The sequence below is a fragment of the Bos mutus genome, chromosome 4 (genome assembly GCF_027580195.1).
Source record: "Bos mutus isolate GX-2022 chromosome 4, NWIPB_WYAK_1.1, whole genome shotgun sequence".
NCBI lineage: Eukaryota > Metazoa > Chordata > Mammalia > Artiodactyla > Bovidae > Bos > Bos mutus.
This window is the reverse complement of record NC_091620.1, coordinates 8166766-8189335: the sequence shown is the minus strand read 5'-3', so window position 1 is coordinate 8189335 and position 22570 is coordinate 8166766. Positions and strand designations below refer to the sequence as shown.

The 22570-nt window shown below is 51.4% G+C and overlaps 1 protein-coding gene across 1 annotated transcript in view; it reads left to right on the top strand.

The window, feature by feature from the left end:
- Positions 1-17474, top strand: part of PLXNA4 (plexin A4) — a 480825-nt gene extending 463351 nt beyond the window's left edge. Inside the window, exons 30-32 of the mRNA XM_070369025.1 lie at positions 2730-2942; positions 10280-10430; positions 12725-17474. Of these exons, the coding sequence (XP_070225126.1) occupies positions 2730-2942; positions 10280-10430; positions 12725-12820 (460 nt within the window). The 3' untranslated portion in view covers positions 12821-17474. The remainder of the gene's footprint in view (positions 1-2729; positions 2943-10279; positions 10431-12724) is intronic.
- The last annotated feature ends 5096 nt before the right edge of the window (positions 17475-22570 follow it).

Here is a 22570-nt window from a genome sequence, read left to right as displayed (position 1 = left end):
TTCCCGGTGACTGCCCGTAGGTAAGACTGCATTTGAGGGCTTCCCTGGTGGTCCAGTGGTTAAGACTCTGCACTCCCAATGCAGGGGGCATGGGTTTGATCCTCAGTCTGGGGACTAAGATCCTACATTCCACATGGCATGGCCAGAAAAAAAAAAAAGAAGGATTGCATTTGACTCTGCACACCTTTACAGAATGACTCTGCAGAGCTGTTCCAAGGGCATGTCCCTGACCCACCTAATCTGCTTCTCTCTGCCACTGAGTCTTCCTTCCTACCACCTGAGTTGAATGCCTGCAGCCTTCAGAATACAAGAAATGCCCTGTCCAGACCTTATCCTGGGAGAGCTGCTATTTCCAGACCATGCCCTTGTAACCTTTACAAGTGCATCCCCTGAAATGGTATCTAAATGAGCATACACCTCCCACTGGGCTAAATCCACCTCCAAGATCCAATAAAGTCCTTGGGGGAGAGGGCAGAGTCTTCCTTCCCTCCAGCTCTTCCAAGTGCCAGCTGTTCTCAGAAAGAGCTCCGGTCCCAGTGAAGGGCAGTCAGGCAGGAGTACCAACTCTCAGGTCCTCTCACCAGAGAACACACTTCCCCAACCCTGACCATGGCCACCTGCGCAAGACTCAGTCAGTCCAGGAATTATGAGGTCTACATACTGACTCAGGGTCCATTGTTCCTGATTGGAAAGAGATTGTTTCCTTATTCCTGGCCAAAGTTGTAGCTCACCCTCTCCCCTGCCCCCTTCCTCCTCATCCCCCTGCCTTTTCTCTTTTAAATAAACCTCCTGCTCATTTAGCCTGAGTGGCTGCAATCAACCAGAGATTAGTGCCACCACTAATGTTAATAATATGCTAATATTTCATTAGGCAGGAGCTGCTGTGGTTTCCCTGTTTGATTTGCCTGTCAGCACAACTGGCTGAAGGAAGGAGAGTGTTGGAAAGAAACATCCATGTGGCAAGTGTGGGCTCCAGGGTCCCTCTCCATGTTGAACTTCGGGAAGCAGGAAGATGTGACTGGAGGTTTCATCATTTGGGCAGCCCTGCATCCAGGGCTCTAAGCCAAGCTCTCAGGGTCTCCCCTGGGCAGCTGCAGTGACCCTGACTTTCCCCCGAGTGTCAGAACTTTTACCATCCCTTTATTTGCTCTTTGGATTTCCCAGGATGAAATGAGGGCCACTTAACATTGTTAGACCTCAGTGCTGGCTCCAGAGCACACTTCGTAGGAACTTAATAAATACTTGTTGACTGATTGGCAGTCTTGAACATGAGGTTTTACTGTATTTTAGCATTTGTTTTATGTATATGCTGGCTGCTGGAAGATACAACGAATATAGACATCTTGTTCTTGCTGGGTTGAAATAATGTAATTCAAAAGACTTTTAGTTCTAAGAAGCAAGCCAAACACATAGGAACATTATGACTGTTACCAACTATTACCAACCGTGAGAACAGCAACCAAAATAACAATAAAACATCAGGGCACATGGCAGGAGGTGAGGAGGTGGGGGCAGAGGGAGGGAAATAAGTGATCCCTTGCTGGGTGCCATCCCACTTCCTGATCTACGTCTCCATAGGCTGGATGGCAGTTGCAGGATCAGAGAGGCAGCGGAATGTAGTCACAGAGGGGCACGTGGGCAGGCTTTACCCAATGCTCCAGGATCCTTTCTAGCATATAGCTAGAGGGTTTATGGTTCCCAGACTGCACTGCATGTTTCACGTCCTGTTTGTTGAACTGATTCCCCTTTGGAGGTTCCTTCCTCCTCCTTTTCCTCGCCCTCTTCCTCCAGGCTTCATTCAGCTAAAGAACACCTCTGTATCTTTAAAACAGAGACCATTTAGCGTGGTCCCCTCTGTGAAGACTTTCCAGACTTCCGGACACGTCCCTCTGGGTAGCTTTGATCACACCAACCTAGGTCTTAAACTGGACCCCCTCCATCCTCTGGGTCCAGCACCTAAAATTCTTGATTGTGTGCCTGACCTCCCCATGAGCCCACCAGAATGCAGGCTTCTCAAGGACCAGGGATAGGTCTTATTCACACTGTACCCACAGCTGCTAGCATGGCTCTTGGTATAGAGTAGGTGCTGACTATAAGAAAGGGAGAGGAAGGAGAGGACATAATGGGGCAGGTGAGAGCCAGAAGTGGGGTTTGTTCAGCTTGCCAGCTTGGAGATGAGAATCAGTAAGTTTTGCTTGAACTGTACTAGTGCCAGGGCCCTCACCATGTAAAAACAAATTGATTAGGCCAGGCGGAGAGGAAGAGTGTTCCTTCTTCAGGGAAGAAGAACATGTGCTTCTTCCACATGTTACTGTGAGGACAGAGAATAATAAATAGCCTAGGTTCCAGGCTAGTTAAGATTTGCCAACCAGATATGTTTTGTATCTAACGTGGGGGCAGACAGTGGAAGAGAGAGTTAGACATTCCACTTTCTAACACCTGTCATGACTGCTTCGAACCCCAAAGCCTTGTGCTCTCAGGGCCACTGGTGAGTCCTACAGTCTGGGCTGGGCATCGAGACCTCCAGTGCCCATCAACACTGTATCTCTGAATGGACTGTTCAACACTGCTGATCTCCAGCTCCCCAGAAGGTGAACTGATGGCATGGAGAAAGGCCCATCAGAAGGCTTGCTTCCCAGCCTTTTCTCTGCCTCCAGGGACCTCTCTGGGTCAGTGTCCAGCTCTCCCACCCCATCTCCCTTGACCATCTGCCTCTTCCCTCTACACAGCCTGCCCCTGCGGTTTTGGGTCAACATGATCAAGAACCCCCAATTCGTGTTTGACATCCACAAGAACAGCATCACCGACGCCTGCCTCTCCGTGGTGGCCCAGACCTTCATGGACTCGTGCTCCACATCGGAGCACCGGCTGGGCAAGGACTCCCCCTCCAACAAGCTGCTCTATGCCAAGGACATCCCCAGCTACAAGAACTGGGTGGAGAGGTGAGTGCTGGCCCAGGGAGCTCAGGCAGGACCCTGGCTGCAGCAGGCAATTCTCTGGGTGTGTGTAGGGGGGCCCCCTTCCCCTCTGCAGTGGATGGAGCTTGCAGGCTGGTCCTTGCACCAAGCCCCATCCTGCACTGGGACACCCACAGCCCGAGAACCTGGTGTTGTCAGTCACAACAAGAATGGGACATGGCTAGAAGTTGCCACGATGCTCTACTCCCCTGCGTGGAGGACCCAGATCTTCCTAGGCCCAAGGAAGAAGTACAGTCCACTGCTCTAACGCTCACCAAAAAAAGAAAAACAAAAAAGACTTCAAGGGACCGAATAACATCTTGCCACAGACAGACTGGAGCCCTGTCCATCTGGCAGTTCTTCCAGTGTCCTGTGGGGATGTCATGGTAACCCTGAAGAGCTTCTTGCTGTCCCAGTCCCTTGATGCTCAGGCAATGAGCTCTAGATGCTTCAGGCCCTGATCTAATCCAGCCTCAGCTGTGCACCTGTGTGTGTGGCGGGGAGGGCACCTGTATGCCATTAAGCTGGGTTTCTCTTGGCACAAAGCTAACTCACGATAAACAACATTCATGGTTTGTCTGGGTCGCATCAGCTCCGTATGCCAAGCACCTGAGCTAGACAACCAGCTGAAAGTCTATTTATTTATTCATCACAGCAGCACTGGAATATAAGAGGACAGGCTTTATAACCTCATTCTGTGCCCATGAAGGTGAAGTATACATATAGAATGGCTGAGTAATCAGTCCAAGATGACTTATGTGGCCAAGAGAAAAGTAGATCCCCAAATTCAACTGACTCCCAAATCTTTCTACCATTTACAATCCTTTTAGACAGGGCCTCTGCCAACCCATATGGTGTCCATGCGAATTAAGGAAGGTGTTCCTTCCTACCAGAGGATGTGGCCCCACGCCAGAATGTGTGGTTTGTTGAGTGACAGGCTGACTGTCTGCCCTAGCTCACCCCCACCTTTGTGCAGTGAACAGCCTGCACAACGCTCCATGGCGATTCTGAGTTTAGAGTCCCTTTCTCTTTCTTCCAAGCTTAAAGACAGGAAACCTGGATGGAGGCTCAGATTTTGGATCTTTTTGAAGAGTCAAAGAAACCAGGAGTTGTTCTTAACTCGGCAACTGAGACAGAATGAACAATACCGTTTTGCTCATGGTAGAGACACAGTCCCCATCTTTATAAGTTGAAAACTGCCTTCCTTTATACAGGGAATAACCAAGAGGGGGTGAGATCCTGGCCATTCCCAGTCACAAAAACTGACCATCCCACCCTAGTTCTGCTGAAAGAGTTGCATTTTGTTTTCCCTCTCCCCCTGCCCCTTGATCTCTCCCCCACCCCTTCCTGCTGGTGCCTGTGGTGCGCATCCAGCCTTGGCTGTCAGAGAGAGCGCTCACTCTTTTGTCCTTGTATCTGATTATGTCTGAGTCACCAAAGAGGCTTTTGCCTCCCCCTGCATCGCCAGTGGCTCACTCTTCTGACTACAGAGCTGCCAGAAGCGAGCTCTCCCGTGTGGTCAGCTGGCTCTTCAGTGAAGAGAAAAAAGAAAGAGGCAGCAGCTGGGCTCTTGGGCATCCCTGCCCTGGTGTAGTGTCAATGCGACAGGACCTCGGGCAGGGAGGGAGAAGGCCAGGATGAGATGGGCTGGGGGGCATTGACGAAGCATCTGCTTAGAGGACGCTGTGGTGAGAATAATGCAAGTTCTGGGCGAACGGTCTCCCTCTTGCTTGGTGCTAAATGAGAGGTGGGCCACGTAGCTGCTACAGGTCACGAGTCACCCCAGTCCATCTGGTTATTTTTAGGAGTGCCTTGATGGTTTCCATTTCTTATCTCACTAGTTTCTTAGCAACCAATGGCACTCTCAGGAAAGTCATCTTTCACTTGTTTGGGGTCCCAAATTCTTCCTCCTCTCCTTATGGGATGAGGGTGCAAAAAGAAGGGGATGAGAAATAGCACGCCCTGGTCTGGAGATCATGTATAGAGACCTTCTTCCTTTGGTGATCAGTTCCACCCTCCCTTCACCAGGAGGCTGACCTGCTGAGGGCCCCGGCAGCCTCAAGGTCAGAAAAGTGAAGGTAGAACCCCCTTTTCTCATGGCCAGGGCTTTCCTACCCCCTGATTTTGAGGTCTGGCTGCTGTGCACACACAGGAAGTCCATACGTAAGGCCTTGCTGACGTAGAGTGTGCTCTACATGCATTTGGGGAGGGCCTTCTGTCTGTGCCACTGAGAAATGGGGTTTACTCTGACTGGCCCTCTTTCTAGGGACTTGGAACATATATGGATTCCAGAGGCCTTACTAACTGCTGGTTGGGTAGCCCGAGTCATCCTGTCCCACCTAAGCTGTCACACCTCCTAGAAGTTCTTCATCTACCTATCCCTGCACCAACCCCCTCCCAACCTCCCACCTGTCCTCCCATCCCATCTCCCTCCCATCCTTCCTTCCACTTGTCCTCCCATGCATCCCTCATCCCATTCCTGCCTCCTTGCAGCACTGGTGGTTGGCAGCCCCGCTGCAGACTCCCAGTCTTTGCCACCTTCATCCAAGCATGAGGGGTTTTGCTTACGGTCACATCTAGAGTAAGCGAGAAGAATCTCTTGGTTCCCCAGTAGCAACCACCCACTCCGCTCATCTTAAGGAACAGAAGTCAACAGTGTTGTCACCAAACTGGTGTGTTACAGTCAGTAGTCATTCCTATCTCATTGCCAATAGCAGTAACATTTTCATGCTAGAGGGATTGCCTCTCATATTAAATAGAAATTAACCCCAATAAGAGGAGAGTGAAAAGTTGGTTTAAAGCTCAACATTCAGAAAACTAAAATCATGGCATCTGGTCCCATCACGTCATGGGAAATAGATGGGGAAACAGTGGAAACAGTGTCAGACTTTATTTTTGGGGGCTCCAAAATCACTGCAGATGGTGATTGCAGCCATGAAATTAAAAGACGCTTACTCCTTGGAAGGAAAGTTATGACCAACCTAGACAGCATATTGAAAAGCAGAGACATTACTTTGCCAACAAAGGTCCATCTAGTCAAGGCTATGGTTTTTCCAGTGGTCATGTATGGATGTGAGAGTTGGACTGTGAAGAAAGCTGAGCGCGAAAGAATTGATGCTTTTGAACTGTGGTGTTGGAGAAGACTCTTGAGAGTCCCTTGGACTGCAAGGAGATCCAACCAGTCCATTCTAAAGGAGATCAGTCCTGGGTGTTCTTTGGAAGGACTGATGCTAAAGCTGAAACTCCAATACTTTGGCCACCTGACGTGAAGAGTTGACTCATTTGAAAAGACTCTGATGCTGGGAGGGATTGGGGGCAGGAGGAGAAGGGGACAACAGAGGATGAGATGGCTGGATGGCATCACTGACTCAATGGACCTGAGTTTGAGTGAACTCTGGGAGTTGGTGATGGACAGGGAGGCCTGGTGTGCTGCAATTCATGGGATCACAAAGAGTCAGACATGACTGAGGGACTGAACTGAACTGAGTAAACCCCAGCCTCCCTTGCATGCAGGCGCAGGTTTTGTACATAGGAATGAGTGAGATGAAACACAGTTGACCCCTTGGAACTGGACTAAAGGGTGCCACACGTTGGGATGCCGTCTGTCACCTGTGTCACTTGTGAAAAAGGCTAAGAATTTTAACTATTTAAAAATGCCACCTAAAGAAGCCATCACTCAAAATATAAAACTGTGACAGTTCACCCTGGGAGCCATACTGGAGGTGAAGTATGGACATTTCATTAACATATTCATTCATCCATGAGTCAAACATTTTATGGTGTCCATCATGGATGCACTGAACACTCAGGATGGATTAGTCTTGATCCTTCCCTTATGGCCTTCATGGTCGAGGAAGATACAGATAGGCAGGCACCATGAACTGTACTCATGGGGGCTCAGGAAGCAAGGAGCAGAGGGAGGCCAGTGAATGAACACAGAGGAAAAGACTTTTGTGCAGGACCCTAAACGGCAAGCGTCTCTACATTAGAGCCTCAGATGTGTCTTCTGTGTCTACATCTTCATCCTTGAGGTGTTGAAAGGGTAAGGATACATTGGGCTCTGCAAAAACTTCAGGGCATTGGAGACCCTCTTCTCAATCACTGGGGCCATCCTAGAGACAGAGATAGGTGCCACCATCACACTGGGCACATCTCATAGAAGCCCGTGAATGTGAAACACTGCAGACTAGTCCACAGCAGTGAATCCAGCTGTTGGTGATTGGCAGCTGGATTTGTAGCAGCTCCTGAGGGCCAGTGTCAGAACCATGTCAGAACCACGATGGTGCTGGCATCCCACCTGGTATGACCAAGCACAACAAAGAAAGCTGGGTAAGGCCAGTGGTGGGCTCCACCCCTCCTCAGCGGGCCAGTCCTTGGCCAGCTCGAGAGTGGGTCCCAGGAGACTTTCAGAGCACCAGTCCCTTCTAGAGAAAGACTCACCTGCAGGAGGACATCCCATGGAGCAAGTTCAAGAAGAGGAGTCCAGATTGACCTTTCCTTTCCTCACTGCACAGCCAGCAGATAAGAACACTTGTGTGAAGTTCATTAATGGGGCATAATTGCATTCTTCACAATCAATAAGGCTGCTCAGCGGCAGAGCCCAGCATAAAGCCCCTGCATAGCAGGTGCTCAGGAGACAGCAGTTTTGCCCACAGCACAGAGATGCCAGAGCTGGGCCATCAGGCTCAAGGGGTGCAGTTAGGTAAAGCCCTGGAGAGAAGCGGGGAGAGGTCAAAGCAAGGGCAGCAGAGACCTGCAGCCGGGTACGGGCCCACTTAGCTCCAGGCTGAATGTCAGCCAGACCCGACGCCCCACACTCCTCTAGGACATCGAGCATTCCAAAGCCACTCAGCTCAGCCGTGTAGAACTTGCTGAAGATGAGAACATGTGGCCCATCCCCAGGTGGGCTTGCGTGTGGCACAGACAGGTGGGGCCCTCTGCACATGGGCAGCAGAGGAGGGGCCAGTTGCCCCCCCCCCAACTTCGGTGAGGAATCAGAGCCCTCCCTCCGCCACTTTACTCTCAACTCCATCCCACACTCTCTCCCTCTCTTTCTCTCACACAAACACATTTTCTAAATATTGTCTTCGGAGAAACCGACCGGGCTTTTAGTGCACTACAAGGCAGGCCATTCAGAAAGGACAAGGTGCTGGGTGTCTGCTGTTTCTGCGGGAGACGATGTGGTCCCTGACCTGGGCTCTCAGGCTGCCCAGGAACCACACAGGTTGCAGTAGGAGCCCCGATGCTCTCTGCAGAAAGCCTGATAGAGCCATCCTCCTACCTGTAAGGTTTCACAAGCAGGTAACAGAAACGGCAGGAGCCTTTGCTTCTGATGACAGTGCCGTCCCACCAGGGGGACGCTGGGGTTTTCCTTATAGTCAGTAGCTCTGACTGTCCGTGGTGACAGAGTGGGACTGCCTAGAGGACACTCTGGACCCAGCTGTGTTGTCAGAGCCACGTCTGGCTGCTGGCCGGGACACAGAAATGAGGGAGTCGTCCGTTCCTGTTCCCCCCATGCGAGCTTTGGGCATGACCCCTTACAGGACAAATGTATTTTGCTCAGTTGGCATACAATTGCGAGGGGGCGATGGCACAAATATCATTGAGCGTGACGGGACTGGAGCCACCGCTGATGCTCCAGGTCTCCTCTATAAAACAGAACATTGCATTTACTGTCTTCCACAATAGTGGCAATGAATCCAGTCTCTCACTGGAGTGCATGTACCTGGGGTATCATTCCCCAGAACTCCAAGGAACGTGAAGATGTTTTGGGGTGGGTTGCAGGCCTGGCAGAGAGTGGGCTCTTCTGGAATGGAGCAGAGGACCTAGAGTGAAACAGGACCAGGAGCTGAGTAAGGGGCCCAATGGCTCTGGAGATGGGGGGGTGGTGGGCAGGGGAAGAGAGGACCCCACACTGAAAGTTTGTGAAGGAAGGAAGTCCACATGACCCAGGCGTGTGACAGCCTTCACACAGGGCTGTGGCTCAAGCAGGGCAGCCAGCCCAGCTCTGGCCTACTCTTGCTGGCCTGGGGATGCTCTGTGCAGATGAACTGGAACTGTCATTCAGGCAGGGTGTTGAACATGATGCTGGAGTGGCACATAGGTGCCACCTCTGCCAGCCTATCACCCAGCTCCAATGGGCCCCAGTGGGCAGAGGTGGAGGCGGGGAACAGAGCACAGGACAGATGGATTCACAGTCAACGCAGTGAGGGATGCGGAGGGAGGAACACAGGACTGGGGTCCAGGGTGAGGCTGATCCAGCGCCTCCAGGAATGTGCCCTCCGCTCCCCTGATCAAGCCTTGAGTTCTGGGAACCCAGGGCCCCTCACGGTCACCTGTGCTCGCCCAGGTGAGAGTGAGTGACTTGACTAAAATGTTGTGCCCCAGTTGCCTCACTTGCCTCACCCTGGTCCCCACCCTGGAGACTGTCCCCCGCCACCCTCCTCTGTTCTAAGCTCTCAGGCTCGCTGTTCCCAGCATTGAAGCCATGGGCATTCAGTGTGGGCCAAGCGGACACCGTGAGGACTCCTGGGAGCACTGCCCCGAGGTCCTGACCCTACCCCACCCCTGCAGGTGCCTCTCTGCCATGTGGCCCAGGGCCGGAAGCACCCAGGAGAGGTGGCTGTCTTTGGGACACTGGGGGCCTTTGGTTCCTCATTAGGAGGCGACACAGCTCCCCTCTGGTGGGAGATTTGGGGGTTGCTGCATAAAATGTCAAACTGCAGAAATTAAAAATGTAAATGTTGGCATCTAATTAACCAGTTGACAGGAGAGCACAGCTGCAAGTGACAGTAACTGATTGCCTTCTCCCAGCCTCTCCCCACCAAGCACCCCCAGCCCCACCCTTCTCCCCGCTAGTACTCACAGATGGGGACGACGTCAGGGCAGAGCAACTGCTTAGAAGAGCCTTCAGGCCCCTGGAGGGGACTTCCTGCATCTGCGGAAGGGGGTGTTAGAAGGACCTGAGAGGCAGACTGGATCAATCCTGTGGGAGCTGGGAGCAAAACCAGTGCAGGAGACAGCCCGTCCTTCCTCCTGCCCCACTGTGTCCACTCTCTGACCTTGTCTGGGTCACTCTTGAATCCCTTCTCCCTGCCTCCTGCATCCAGAGCTGCAGAGGGCACTCTGAAGCCCAGTTGGAAGAGAGCCTGCCGTGGTCCCTAAGAGGTCACACACAGGCATCCACTGGACCCAGACCCAGGGCTGGGAGCACCCGTCTCTCCCCTGGGCCCCCCACTACACACACACATGCACGCACACACACACACACACACACACACACACACACGCACGCAGAGTTCCTCACTCCCATGCCGCCACAGGTATTACTCAGACATCGGGAAGATGCCCGCCATCAGCGACCAGGACATGAACGCGTACCTAGCTGAGCAGTCCCGGATGCATATGAATGAGTTCAACACCATGAGCGCCCTCTCCGAGATCTTCTCCTACGTGGGCAAGTACAGTGAGGAGGTGAGCCCTGCCCTGCCCTGCTCGGGGGCCCCTGGGGAAGGACTGGGGAGAGACCCAGATATTCCTGCCTGGAGCAGCTTCAGTGCCCAAGAGCACCACCCCAGGCACCTCCACCACCCACTTCTGCCAGGGGAAACTCTATCACCCAGGACTGGGGGGCTGTGTTCCAAAGACTGGGATGCTAGAAATGTTCCATTCTGTAAATTCTACATAATCCCTCTTCTTTTCAGATATATACAGCAAGTCTCTGTTTCTTTCATCATTTTTCTCTTTATTTTTTTCTTCCTTCTCCTTTATTTCTTCTATATCGCTCTCTGACTTCATTCTCTTTAATCAAGCAGTTCCTCACATTCATGGGCAGGTCATAAGGAATAGAATAGAAACAGGATGATAGGGTAGAATCAGAACAGGATAGATACAGACAGAGTAGACTGGAGTCTGTCTTTAGTTGCTGTGTTCTCTAGTTAAGAAACCTCACCTGGGGTCATTGCCCCTTCAGACATGGCCATCTTTTGGCCGGCACAAAGGTGTCTACGGGAGTTTTCTTGGCCATACCAGTGCAGACCAAGTGGGTTCAGAGTCAGGCTCCCCATGTCCGAGCAGCAGCACAGCCACCTTCTCTGAGTGGAAGGTAGTAATAGGAGCTGAAGCCAGTACTCTGGGTTCTCTACGTCCTCCCAGCCTTGTCCCCAAGAGAGGATCTAGGAGCCCCAGCAGGGCCCAGTCCTGGTGCCCACAGGCCATGAGCTGTGAACAAGTATGGAGAAAGTCGGCAGCGGGTCCATTAAGAGAGGGACCCCGCAGCCAGCCTGTGGGCCACTGCTGGTCCAGGACAGTTTCCCCCTGTCTGTGGCCACTTGTGAAGTAAGGATGACACAGAGTAGGCCAGTGTATGAGTGCCACTGTCTCGTCTTGGAAAGGACGTCAGTCTGCAGGTTCGGTCCTCTTTTATCTTTTTATGCATGTTCAGTCTTACCCAACCCTTTGAACCCCACAGATTCTAGTCCGCCAGGCTCCTTTGTCCATGGGATTCTCCAGGCAAGAATACCGGAGAGGGTTGTCGTGCCCTTCTCCAGGGGATCTTCCCAGCCCACAGATTGAACTTGAGTCTCCTGCACAGCAGGCAGATTCTTTCCCACTGAGCCACCAGCTTCCCAAGTTCACTCTTCTACTGTTAGCATGAAAATGTCCCATCTTTATGAAATGTCAGGGCCAATCACTGGTGGTTCTTGGCCAGCTGAGAAGCTGGCAACTGACTTGGTCTCCCCAATTAAAAATAGATTAACTGGATCAGGAAATTCAGAGCTCGGGGTGGCCCTCCTCCAGCCTTCAGCCTCCTCTTCTCTCCTGCTGCCCTCCCACCCTACTCCCTAGTTCCGGACCCCTGTCTGTCACCTGCCCCTCCTGGAGTAGGCATGGTGTGACAGGTGCTCACGTTAGTTACGTGACTTTATGCCCTCTCTTGGAGCAACTCAGAGAGGGGGTCATAGGTCCCAGGTTTTACAGAGAAGGAAAGGAGGGTTCAGAGAGTTCGTGTTTTGCCCTGGCATCACCCAGCTAGAAACTGGCGGAGCCGTTATTCAGTGCTACACCTCCTGAGTCTGAGCCAGGTTCCCACACATCTTCCTGCTTGTACCTACAATTGCTCCCTGTTATTCTCATCCACCAACCACCGAATCTCAGCGAAGGCTGTGTAGATGCTGGTCATTAGATGTCTGTCACCAGTAAAGCTTGAAACATCACTCTTCGAGGGACATTTGTTTCTTAACAGGCAAAGTTGAGTCAAATAACTTTCTGCATGTGGAATTTCAGGCCTTGGGCTGCTGATGGGAAGATGTTCCTTTCTCACAGGGTAGTGGGATGTCTTGATAGTGTGAAATCATAGTTGCCCTGAGACACTAAGTGCTGTAGTTTCCGTTGGGTGTGGATCCCCCTGCTGTTTAGCCTAGAGGTAACAGCAGCATCTCGGCACAGGTGTCTTCTGCCCATTCTCAGCTGTCGTACGTAGGGAGCAAAAGGTACACGTGTATTCAGACATGCCTACGTGTGTGCTGGCGTCCTGTGCTCACTGACACACGGATGCCCATGAGTTGGTTCCCTCTGCCCAAGCGCCCCCACACACCTCCCCACCCAAGTCGTGGAGGCCGTCTGCCTCCCCAGCAACTTTGTGTGGGCTGCTTTACCCGCGCTCATCTTCCCAAACTCTCTGACCACAAGCCCTGTCAGTGCGTACCCCAAGAACACAGACACGTGCACGCAAACTGGTAACCACCCCGTTCTTGGCTCTTCAACAGATCCTCGGACCCCTGGACCACGATGACCAGTGTGGGAAGCAGAAACTGGCCTACAAACTAGAACAAGTCATAACCCTCATGAGCTTAGACAGCTGAGAACCGTCCTTCCAGCTCGCCCGCTCCCCCCTCCCCCACCAGAGGGAGGGACACACCAAGCCGTGCCTCAGTCTAGATTATCATCTTTACCAAGTGCAAGTTCCGACTGGCGTCAGCAGCATCCCCTAAGCAGCGCTATCTCCCTCTCTCTTTCTCTCTCTGCCTGTTTCTGTCTCTCCTGCCTTCCTGGATCCCCTCTCTTTCAGTTCCTCTGCCAACACGACTGAACCAAGCCGCCGACCCTCAAGTTAGTCCAGGATGGCCTGTCCTCACCCCACCAAGGGGCCTGACCTGAAGACAGCAGAGGGGCCCTCTTTCCCAGCTGACCCTGAGCAGCAGCAGCAGGGCCCGGATACGAATGAGGAGCCATGGATGGGGGTGCTTCTGTGCTGTTACCCCACCTTCCGTCTTTCCATAGTCCCCACGTGGGTCTGAACTTGGCCTGGAGAAGAGGCAGTGAGCTCAGTGTTATCTTCACTGGGAAGGTGTCACCTGGCTCAGGTGTCTATCTCCACGGGGTCCCCCTGCAACTCTGGGAAGAAAGGCGGCACCTCCTGCATATGGCTGGAGTGGAGAGCGTGAGGAGTTGAGGGGCACCTTGCAAGCTGCCTCTCACATGTGGGATTGGCAGCAGAGGCTCCCTTGTCCCCTTCAGATCTTTTCGGAGTCCTTCTGAGCGCCCATAGGTGCCCTGCCTGCCCGGTCCTGGCCTGTGGAAAACCAGACAGGAGAAATAGCAGTTACAGCCCACCATGGAGATCCTCCCGATGTGGCTCATAGTGGCAGAAATATAACATGCAGGAGAGAAAAGAAGAGAGTTGCATCTATCTGGAAGCAGAACTGGTTGTTTTCCATTCACCCCCACATGCTAACGAATCACGGCCATAGTCAGAGGTCTGATCCCTCGCAGACCCCCAAGCACCGTCTAGAGAATACACTTCCAACCCTCCTTAGTCATCACTCATCAGGGGTCAAGGTCAAACACCAGTGCATCCAGGAGCTTCTACCTCCAGTGGTCCCCGTGGCTCCACCCCCACTGTCCTTCCTGAGAAGTCTAGAGAAGGTTGGGGCCGACAGCCTCGCTCCTGACTCCCTGCAGAGTCTGGTGCCGTTGCTATGCAGATGACTTTGTGATGGACTGTTCAGACCTCCCCGGGAATTATTTCATCAACATCTCAGCTGTCTCTTTAGTCACTCTCCTCCCTCCTCCCTTCTGCAGTCATCCCGGGAAGAAACACTTGCAAGCACAGCCTCTCAGAGACAAACCAAAATGCCAGCCAAACTCAACCCTAGGTTTGTCATGTCTGGGGAGGACCGAAGAATCAAGAGGAAGGACCTGCCCGGAAATGGGAGGAGGGACATAACCACTGACCTTGGCCCTGGCATTGTGTCTCCCTCTGTCCTTCCATTCACGGATACGTCGTCTTAGCCAGCCAGCCAGATACGTGCTCAGACATGCGTCCTAGGTGAGCAGGGGCTATGGTGAGAGACAGTCTGATGGAGGGCCGTGGAAACCTGTAACCTTGAAAGGACCTTAGATGCCATCTCTCCATCTGTGGTCCAGTCTCGGCCATAGACTCTCCCCAGGCAACCCCGATGTGAAGTTGTTCCCCACTCTGGGAGACAGGCAGAGGCATCTGTGGGGTTGGGAATGAGGTTCCTCCAGTCTTATCTTCACTCCTCAAGCATCAGACATCTTCCACTGCCATCCACTCCAAAGGGGCCCCTCATGGAAAGAGGAAGGGACCAGACCATTCCCAGCAACATCTGTGGAACACCCTATATTTGAAGAATGCTAGCCCCTTTGGATATGAGCATGTGTGTGTGTGTGAGATCTCATGTGCGTGTGTGTGAGATCTCATGTGCACATGCACGTGTGTGTGTGTGTGTGTGTGTGTGTATCTGTCTGACCCGGGAGTAGGCAGAGAGCTCAGAAAGCTTTCTGGTCCTATGCGGGGGCGGGGAGGGTCTGAAGCATTTCCCTTCTCTGCCCTTGCCCACCATTCATTCTGCAACTTCAGGACATTTCCATACTTGTTTTCTGTGCTGCATGCTGGGGGGTGAAGTCACCTGTCTATAGGAAATCAGGGTGGTCACTGACCGAGAGAAGCCTGGACGTGACTGGAGGCCAGGCGGTGGTGACACAGAGCAGGGCATGATGTGGCATCGAGCGGGACAAGTGATGGGCAAAACGCAAGTAGCCTAATCAACGGGAAGAGGAGAGTGAGAAACGATGCATTTTGAGTGGGAAAAACATAACCAAAGGTCTCGGCAAATGAAGTGCCAGGTGAAGAAGCGTGGAATTTCTCCCCTTGATCATTTGATTTCCTCCCCAGAAGCTACAAGGCCTGGCAGGCCAGGAAGGAAGCATGTGGGAGGCAGGCTGAGGAGGCACCTGGGCCGCTAACATATATTTGCACATGTGAAGGGTTGGGGAGAAGAAAGACACAAACATATTTAACACAGGTGTGCTGAATGGAAGCTGTGCGTGTGTGTGCGTAAGTGAGTGCGTTTTGATTTATTTTTTAAGTTTTGCACAGTTAGAGAAAAAAAAATGAACAAGCAGAGAAAAAGACTGTTACCATGGTTCTGCTGAAGCTTTTTTTTTTTTTACTGGATTATTATTATTGTTATTGTTTTGTTGTCGGTACAAAACTTTTTCTCCCTACGTTTTTCATTATAAGAGAAACCTCAAACCCATCAAAGAAATGTCAGGAAGAAAGAGGGGAGGAGGATGGGCATGTTTCCCTGGTTTCCTCGTGTCTCCTGGGGGAGGGTTTGGGGCAGGTTTTCTTTAATTGGTGGGGTGGTGGTTTCTGGTGCTTTGTTTGCCCGAAGTCTCTGCGGCCTGTTGGGAATGGAGAAGTAGGACAGAGTCATGCAGAGCGCAACCCGTCTTGCCCATAAGAACTCTTTCCGTTTGCTGTTTGTTTTCCATTTCTTTTGTTTGGATTCTTGGTGCACGTGTGATCCGTTTCAAAGTAAAAACAAGGCAGCGTGATCAAAAAAAAAGAAAAAAAAGCTGTTCTTTCCCCCTAGATCTTCTTTCCGAACCTCCCCTGGAATCCCCAACCTCCTCCTGGCAGGCCGGAGACCCCGTGCTGGCCAGCATGCATGAGAGAAGGGACTTGGGCAGACTGGGTCCTGCAGGAGGGAGGTCTCTTCAGGGCCCCCCTCCGTGTCACAGTTTATGTGCCGGGTCACAGTTCTGTTCACGGTGGGACCTTTATCTGACTCCTAGAGTCCTGGGCAGAGAGCACAGGAGGAAAGGCCGTGTCTCCTCACCTTCCTTTCATCCCGTCTCTTTCACTCCTTCAACCCTTCGGAACCACCAGGGTCTAAAATGGTACCAGGAGATCACACAGTCACACATAACCGACTTGGATTAGGTGAGGAGTTTGAATGTTGGAGCAAAATGGGATGGTAAGAGGCAGGGAGAAATGCTGTGAGGTCCTGAATTTAAGAAAGAATGAGCAGAGAGAGGCTGGGACAATTCGCTGCAGGCTGGTCATCCCTCCCAAGGGCACAAGTCTCCCCAGGGGTGGGCATATTTACCATTCCTTGTCCTTTCCTGGAAGGAGAGACCCTGACATGTCCTGGTCACCACAAATAGCAACACTGCCTGAAGCTGGCTTTTGTGGCTGTTAACTTCCTCTTGCCTTGTTTCAGTGTGGTTTGGAATTCAGGGACTTGGGAAAACCTGGATATCCCATTGACCGAGAATACCGTGCACACCCAGAGCCAGCCTAGAGCCTCTCTCTCTTGAGCCCATGGGTGAGTGAGTGAGGCCAGAGACGCTGGAAGGAGACAAGTCAGTTTAAACATTAGAGGCAGACTAGCCAGGCCTGGTCCCAGGCAGCAGTGGGAGTAAGGTCTCCAGCTCTCACCTCCCAACACTGGGGTCAGTGTGATGTGTTATCCCAACACTGCCCCCTCCCCTTTCCCTCATCATAGGTCCTCAACCTCTGATCCCCTTTGCATGTCTGGCTCCTGAGTGTGCCCCTTCCCCAGCAGAGTGCCCCCAACCCTTGCACGTGAGGCTCTGCCCCAAGGCCATGTATCCACTAAGTTCGGGAGCTGTTCAGCCTCAGGTGGACAGCTCCGCCCTCAGTCCAGCCTCCTGGGACCACCCCAGCCCTGTCCTGCCCTCCAAAGTTGCCCCCCTCGAGGCTCCCTGATACAGCCGGGGCCTGGTGGGTCTCCCATCAGAGGAGCCACAGAAGTGGTTTCCCCAGTGACCTCCGTTCCACAAGGCAAGTCCTGTTGATGCTTTCAGAGCCTCAACAAGGCCTCGTTCCCACCCTACAAATGGGGAAGCTCTGTGTGCCATCCGTCTCTTCTCTCAAGACTAAGGGACACGTCTCCTTGACCTCACAGAATGCGAAGTCAAATATTTAGCCTAGTGAAGGTTAAGGTTAATTATTGTTAATCAAGAATAGACGTTCCCACCTCACAGAGACCTGTGGAGGGAGAGGGGCCTTGGGGAGGCACTCTGCAGACAGAAAGCCCATAAACACTCTTTTCTTGACCCTGGACTATAGTCCTTCCAGGAACAGCGCCACCCCCTCCCCTCCACAATGAGAACCTAGGGCGGACCTCTGAGAGGCAGTTCCATGGATAGGTACCGGAGTCCCCAGGGTGCCCCCAGCACCCAGTAGACTGACCCAGGCAGATCCCACCTGCTTCCTGGACCTTCTGCTTGCTTCTAGCTCATGTAGTCATCAAGAACCTTCTTTCAGCTTCCCACTCTCTCTGTTGGCTCTCAGGACAGACCATTAAGGACCCCTTGTCTCTCAGCCCTTCCCTTTATCTTTGAACCATCAATGGGTGGTTTGGGGTTTTGTAGTTTATTTTTTGTTTGTATATGTTAAGAGTTTGAGTTTAAGGAGGGAGCCCAGGTGTGGATGTAAAATCCAAATACCGGGGGTAGGGGGGACACAGAATTCTTTGCCTGTGACTTCCAAGGGGCTGAGGAGAAACTGGGACTGGGGGACAGAGGAAATCCCACTTGTTAAAGAAATGGGTCCAGATATCCCTGGGCCGGGGCCATGCCAGGGGAAGCAGCCAGGGGCTGCTGACATTCTTGGTGCTTCCCTGCACTTTCGCTGGCTGGAGCATGCAGTGCTACCCTGCTCCTCCCCCCTGTGCCGCCTCACCCCACAGGTGTAGCAAACGAGTCATCCTACAACAGACAGGGAGACCGAGGGACAGCTGTAGGTGACGCCGTAGAGGCAGCTCCTGGGACAGGCTGACGCTCCGGGAGCCTCTTCCCGTCATGGTGCTGGAAAACGGAACGACCCAGCCTCCCATTCAGAAAGGAATCTCTGCAGTAAAACTTCATTCAGGAGAGACCTTTTTTTAAACTATGAATTTGTGTTCCCCAATAAAATCATTTTTTAATTAAGGGGAGTATCCAATTTTATTGTATAAGGTAAAGGATGTTTTGGTTGTCAAAGTAATACATACTCATTAAGGTCCAATTAAATCCTTTGAGTAGGCAGGTGACTACCCTAAATCAAAACAAAACAGAATCCCTAATGAATAAAAAGAGATTTCTGTTTGTACTGGCAGAGAGGTGAGCTGGGTGGGGATGGGGGAGGGCGAGTGACCTTGGTCAGGTGAGCCTCACCTTCCCTCCACTCTATATCCTCTTTCACTTCTCTCCAGGCTGCCCCTGGTGTTGTTGAACCCCAGGGCTTCCCCCAAACAGCAGGGAGACCCTATTAGGGGTTGGTCGTGGAGGGATCACAAAGACAGATGCGCATGGCAAAGAGGTCTGTGCATCTCGTCTTCCACCAGTTTCTTTATCAGAACTTCTTTTGTTGGTATCTTTGATCTTATAAGTCAAGCACATTTTAGAAGGGCTCCCTTATAAGAGTAGAATTCCAAACAGAGGGTACAGTTAAAGAGCACTGCAAAGGACACCTGAGAAACTGAGGCACCACTTTACCAAACAGGACTGTTGGACACAGTTCAGGCAGATGACCAAGAAGGCATGCATGTCCCTGTGTGTTCTCCTTCCCTGTCCCTCCCCAGTGTTCCCGTCAGCTTGTTGGCTCGTTAAACCTTCCGTTCTTTAAAGAGAAAAGCTAGCTTACCTCAAAGAATCTTGTTTCCATTTGGAAACCATGACTTTGTGTTTTAGGGTGAATGACTCTCCGCACCCCCATCACTCTCTCAAGGCTTGGCATCCTTGAGGCCGGAGGTCCTGGCTTAGTCGTGTGTTGGCTGCACTGACCAAGAATAAGAACCCCAGGCCCCAAGATGGGAAGGAAGGGTTGGAGGCAGCCGCCCTCCTCCCCACTTTAGCTAGTAGAGACCAGCCTATGTCTTTCAGCAGGGTCCTGCCAAGTTACCATAGCAACCAGCAACTCCAGGGTACCACAACAGATAATGGCTCAATGAGCCAAGGGGTGGGGGAAGAGGAGTCTGGCCTGGTCAGACGACCCAGAGTTAAGTCTCAAATACTAGAGAGAGGAGGAGGAGCAGGAAAGGATGAATGGGTGATTTAAGGGACAGGCAGGGGCCTTTGAGTCTCAGAGACAGGTGGCTGAAAGTAGCAGGTTGGTCAGTCCTGTTCCCATCACCCACTCGCAGCCTCACCCCACTTCTGTCTCCAAAAAGCTCCCACCTTGAACACCAACCCTTTGTTAGAACAAAGCAAAACATATCTTTAGACAACAGTGTTATAATGAGCCTCAAAGATATGTGGATGAAATCTATTAGAGGAAAGAGGGTCTTCTGGTTTGGTTTTTAAAGAAGTGTATCCAAGTAAGATTACAAAAAAAAAAAAAAAGATTTTAAATAAAAGTTTTTAAAAAGGAAACCTATGCTATTTAAATTGGAGCCCAGTTGTAACTTGGTAAAGGCAAGCTTCTGTACCTTTGTTATAATTAATTGTATACCTGTGTATGTAAATATAAGGCATTCCTATTTTGCAGTTCAGAACAAAAAAAAAAAAAACCTATTTGTAATATAGAATAAAGTTTATTAAAAAATAATAAAAAATGCAGTTTGGGATTTGGAATGTTTCTTTATGTGTCTGTCTGAAAGGGAGAGGCGGGACCACAAGTAGCCACTGGTGGCCACCATACCCTACGGTCTGGACACACAGCCCTTTCTCTTTTCAGCTATGTGGTGTCTGAACTCCACCACCTGAGATGCATCTGTTTACTTAAGGCTCTGTCCTCAGCAGGCATCTCAGGAGGTGATAACCCTGCCAAGCTGGGGAAAGCAGACGTATTCCCAGTCAATACGACTGGGACATCAGCAGACATCGCTTTAGTACAGAGCCCATCAGTCTCTCAGTCTCTCTCAACAGGCTCTCCAGGCACACACTCTGGAGAGAACGCATTCCCCACCCAAGTCCTCACTCTAGATGGCAGCTGCCTCGAGGAGGCAGTGGACGACAGCCTCTTGTGATGTCCAGAAAGGCTGGTTCACACACGCGGGCTGGCTGCTGTCAGCAGCACCTATTGCTGCCTGATTCTAATAAAGGCCTGACGATCCCTCCAAGACAGGGGTCCCCAGCCTCTAGGCCCCAGACTGGTACCCCCTGTCAGATCAGCAGCAGCCTTGGATTAGGAATAAACTGGTGCCTCAGACAGTGAAGAATCTGCCTGCAATGCCGAAGACCTGGGTTTGATCCCTGCATTGGGAAGATCCCCTGGAGAAGGGAATGGTGACCCACTCTAGTGTTCTTGCCTGGGGAATTCCATGAACAGAGGGGCCTGAGTCGCAAAGAGTCAGGCACGACTGAGTGACTAACACACACATACACAAAGCTCACAGTAAATGCAATGCACTTGAAACCACCCCCCACCCACCCACCCCTGGTCGGTGGAAAAAAAAGGTCTTCCTTGAAACTGGTCCCTGGTGCCAAAAAGGTTGGGGACTGCTGCTCTAAGACCAAAGCGGGGGCGGAACACATGCTGCCAGCCGAAGGGACCCTTCTTATGCTTCTTCCATATTGGAGTTCAGAAGTTCAGTCCTGCTGCTTCTACACCTGCCAGATTCCCCCACTGTCTGGTCCAACCTGGCCACCTCTGGCAACTCAAGGGCAGGCCTGGGGGTTACAGGAAGCAGGGTTGTCAGTGAGGGGGCTGGCGAGTCACTGGAGATGGCGCTCAGCCCACCCACGCCAACTACAAGGACCTAATCATGGCACCCCTTCCTCATGTGCCTGACTGCACTGACCCTGATCCCTCAGGGCCCTTCTCATTTCTTCTTCCTCGGTGGTTTGCCTCTAGTTGTGTGAATTCTCATGGGCAACACAGGCGGGATACACCTGGGGCTCAGAACTGTGTGAGCACCCCACATCCAGACAGCTGTGACCTCATCCCCCTTTGTGCCTGAACCCATTCTCTACATAGAATAATAGCAAAGACCCGCCCCCCCCCCCCGCCCCCCGCCCCCAATTACTGCCTAGCACGGTCAACTGGAGCAAATTCCTGTCTCCAAATCTTGGTTTTTCTCATCTGGAAAGATGGGAATAATAATGCTTTCCTCACAGAGTTGTTGAGAGGATCACGTGATGTAAGGCTTTCAAAGGACTTAGAGTGAGTCCCAACATCTTACAAGTTTTTAGCCGATGGTGGCTTCAGTACTGAGTGACGGGCTCCTGAAGGAAAGACCCCACATGTTGACTCTCTGTCTCGTACTTGGTCCTATCCCAAGAACGTAGTAGTTGCTCTAAAAATGTCTGTTAGATGAATGAATAAAGTCAGTGCAAGGATCTCTCAGCTGCCCAAATTTTGAAATATAAGAATAAAGCTTTCTGGGGCTTCCCTGGTGGTCCAGTGGTTAAGATTCTGCGCTCCCAGTGCAGGGGGCTTGGGTTTGATTCCTGGTTAGGAAACCAGATCCCACATGCCGCAACTAAGACCTGGCACAGCCAAAAAAGAAAAGAAAGAAAGAATACAGCTTCCCAATAAAATACAGAAATGGATAACTGAAAACGATAAGTCCCACTGGCTCTGTGACCCAGCACATTCACAGGTGACTTCTCAGAGGGACTGGTTGCTACTCAACTTCCTCCAGACCTCTGCCGTTCTTTCTTGCACAATTAGCACCTTATCCTGAGTGGCTAGAGCCTCTAATTGCCTGTAATACAGCATTCAGCACTTTAACAGAACCAGTGCTGATGTATGTACATGATAATTTTATTCCCTAATAATTTCACCTTGTTTTCAGTCCTGTCTCCTCAACTCAGTAGTAGACCAGGTCTTAACATTTCTTTTATTCTGAACTCAAAGCTGGATACTTAGGAATAAGACAAATGCCCACTGTTTTCTCTAAAGCGTTGGGCCACAAGATCAGATACCTGAAGAAGATCATATAATGAAACCAAACTGATCCTAAATACAAGGTTTTCAAGATGTCATTAGTCTTTGGTATCCCATCAATTAAAAAATTTAGGAGCCTTGAGAATGTATAGCATCTGGGAGGAGATGGAGAAGCATATACAAGTGTAGGGGAGAACTGTAACCTTGGTTTAATGCCTTGTGACAAGAGGGTCATCAGCTCCCAGGCCAGAAGGAACTGCCTTAGAGGGATCAACTCATTTTATGAGTTGATATATCACTTACATACATTACTTCATTCATTCTTAGGATCCAGCCTTCTGCAGTAGCTGTCACTGCTCCACCCATTTTATGGATGAGTACATTGAGGCTCAAAGCAATAGCAACTCCCATCCCACAAACGGCAAATGATAGGGGTGATGGGGCTGGAATGGGAATCTAGGCTTCT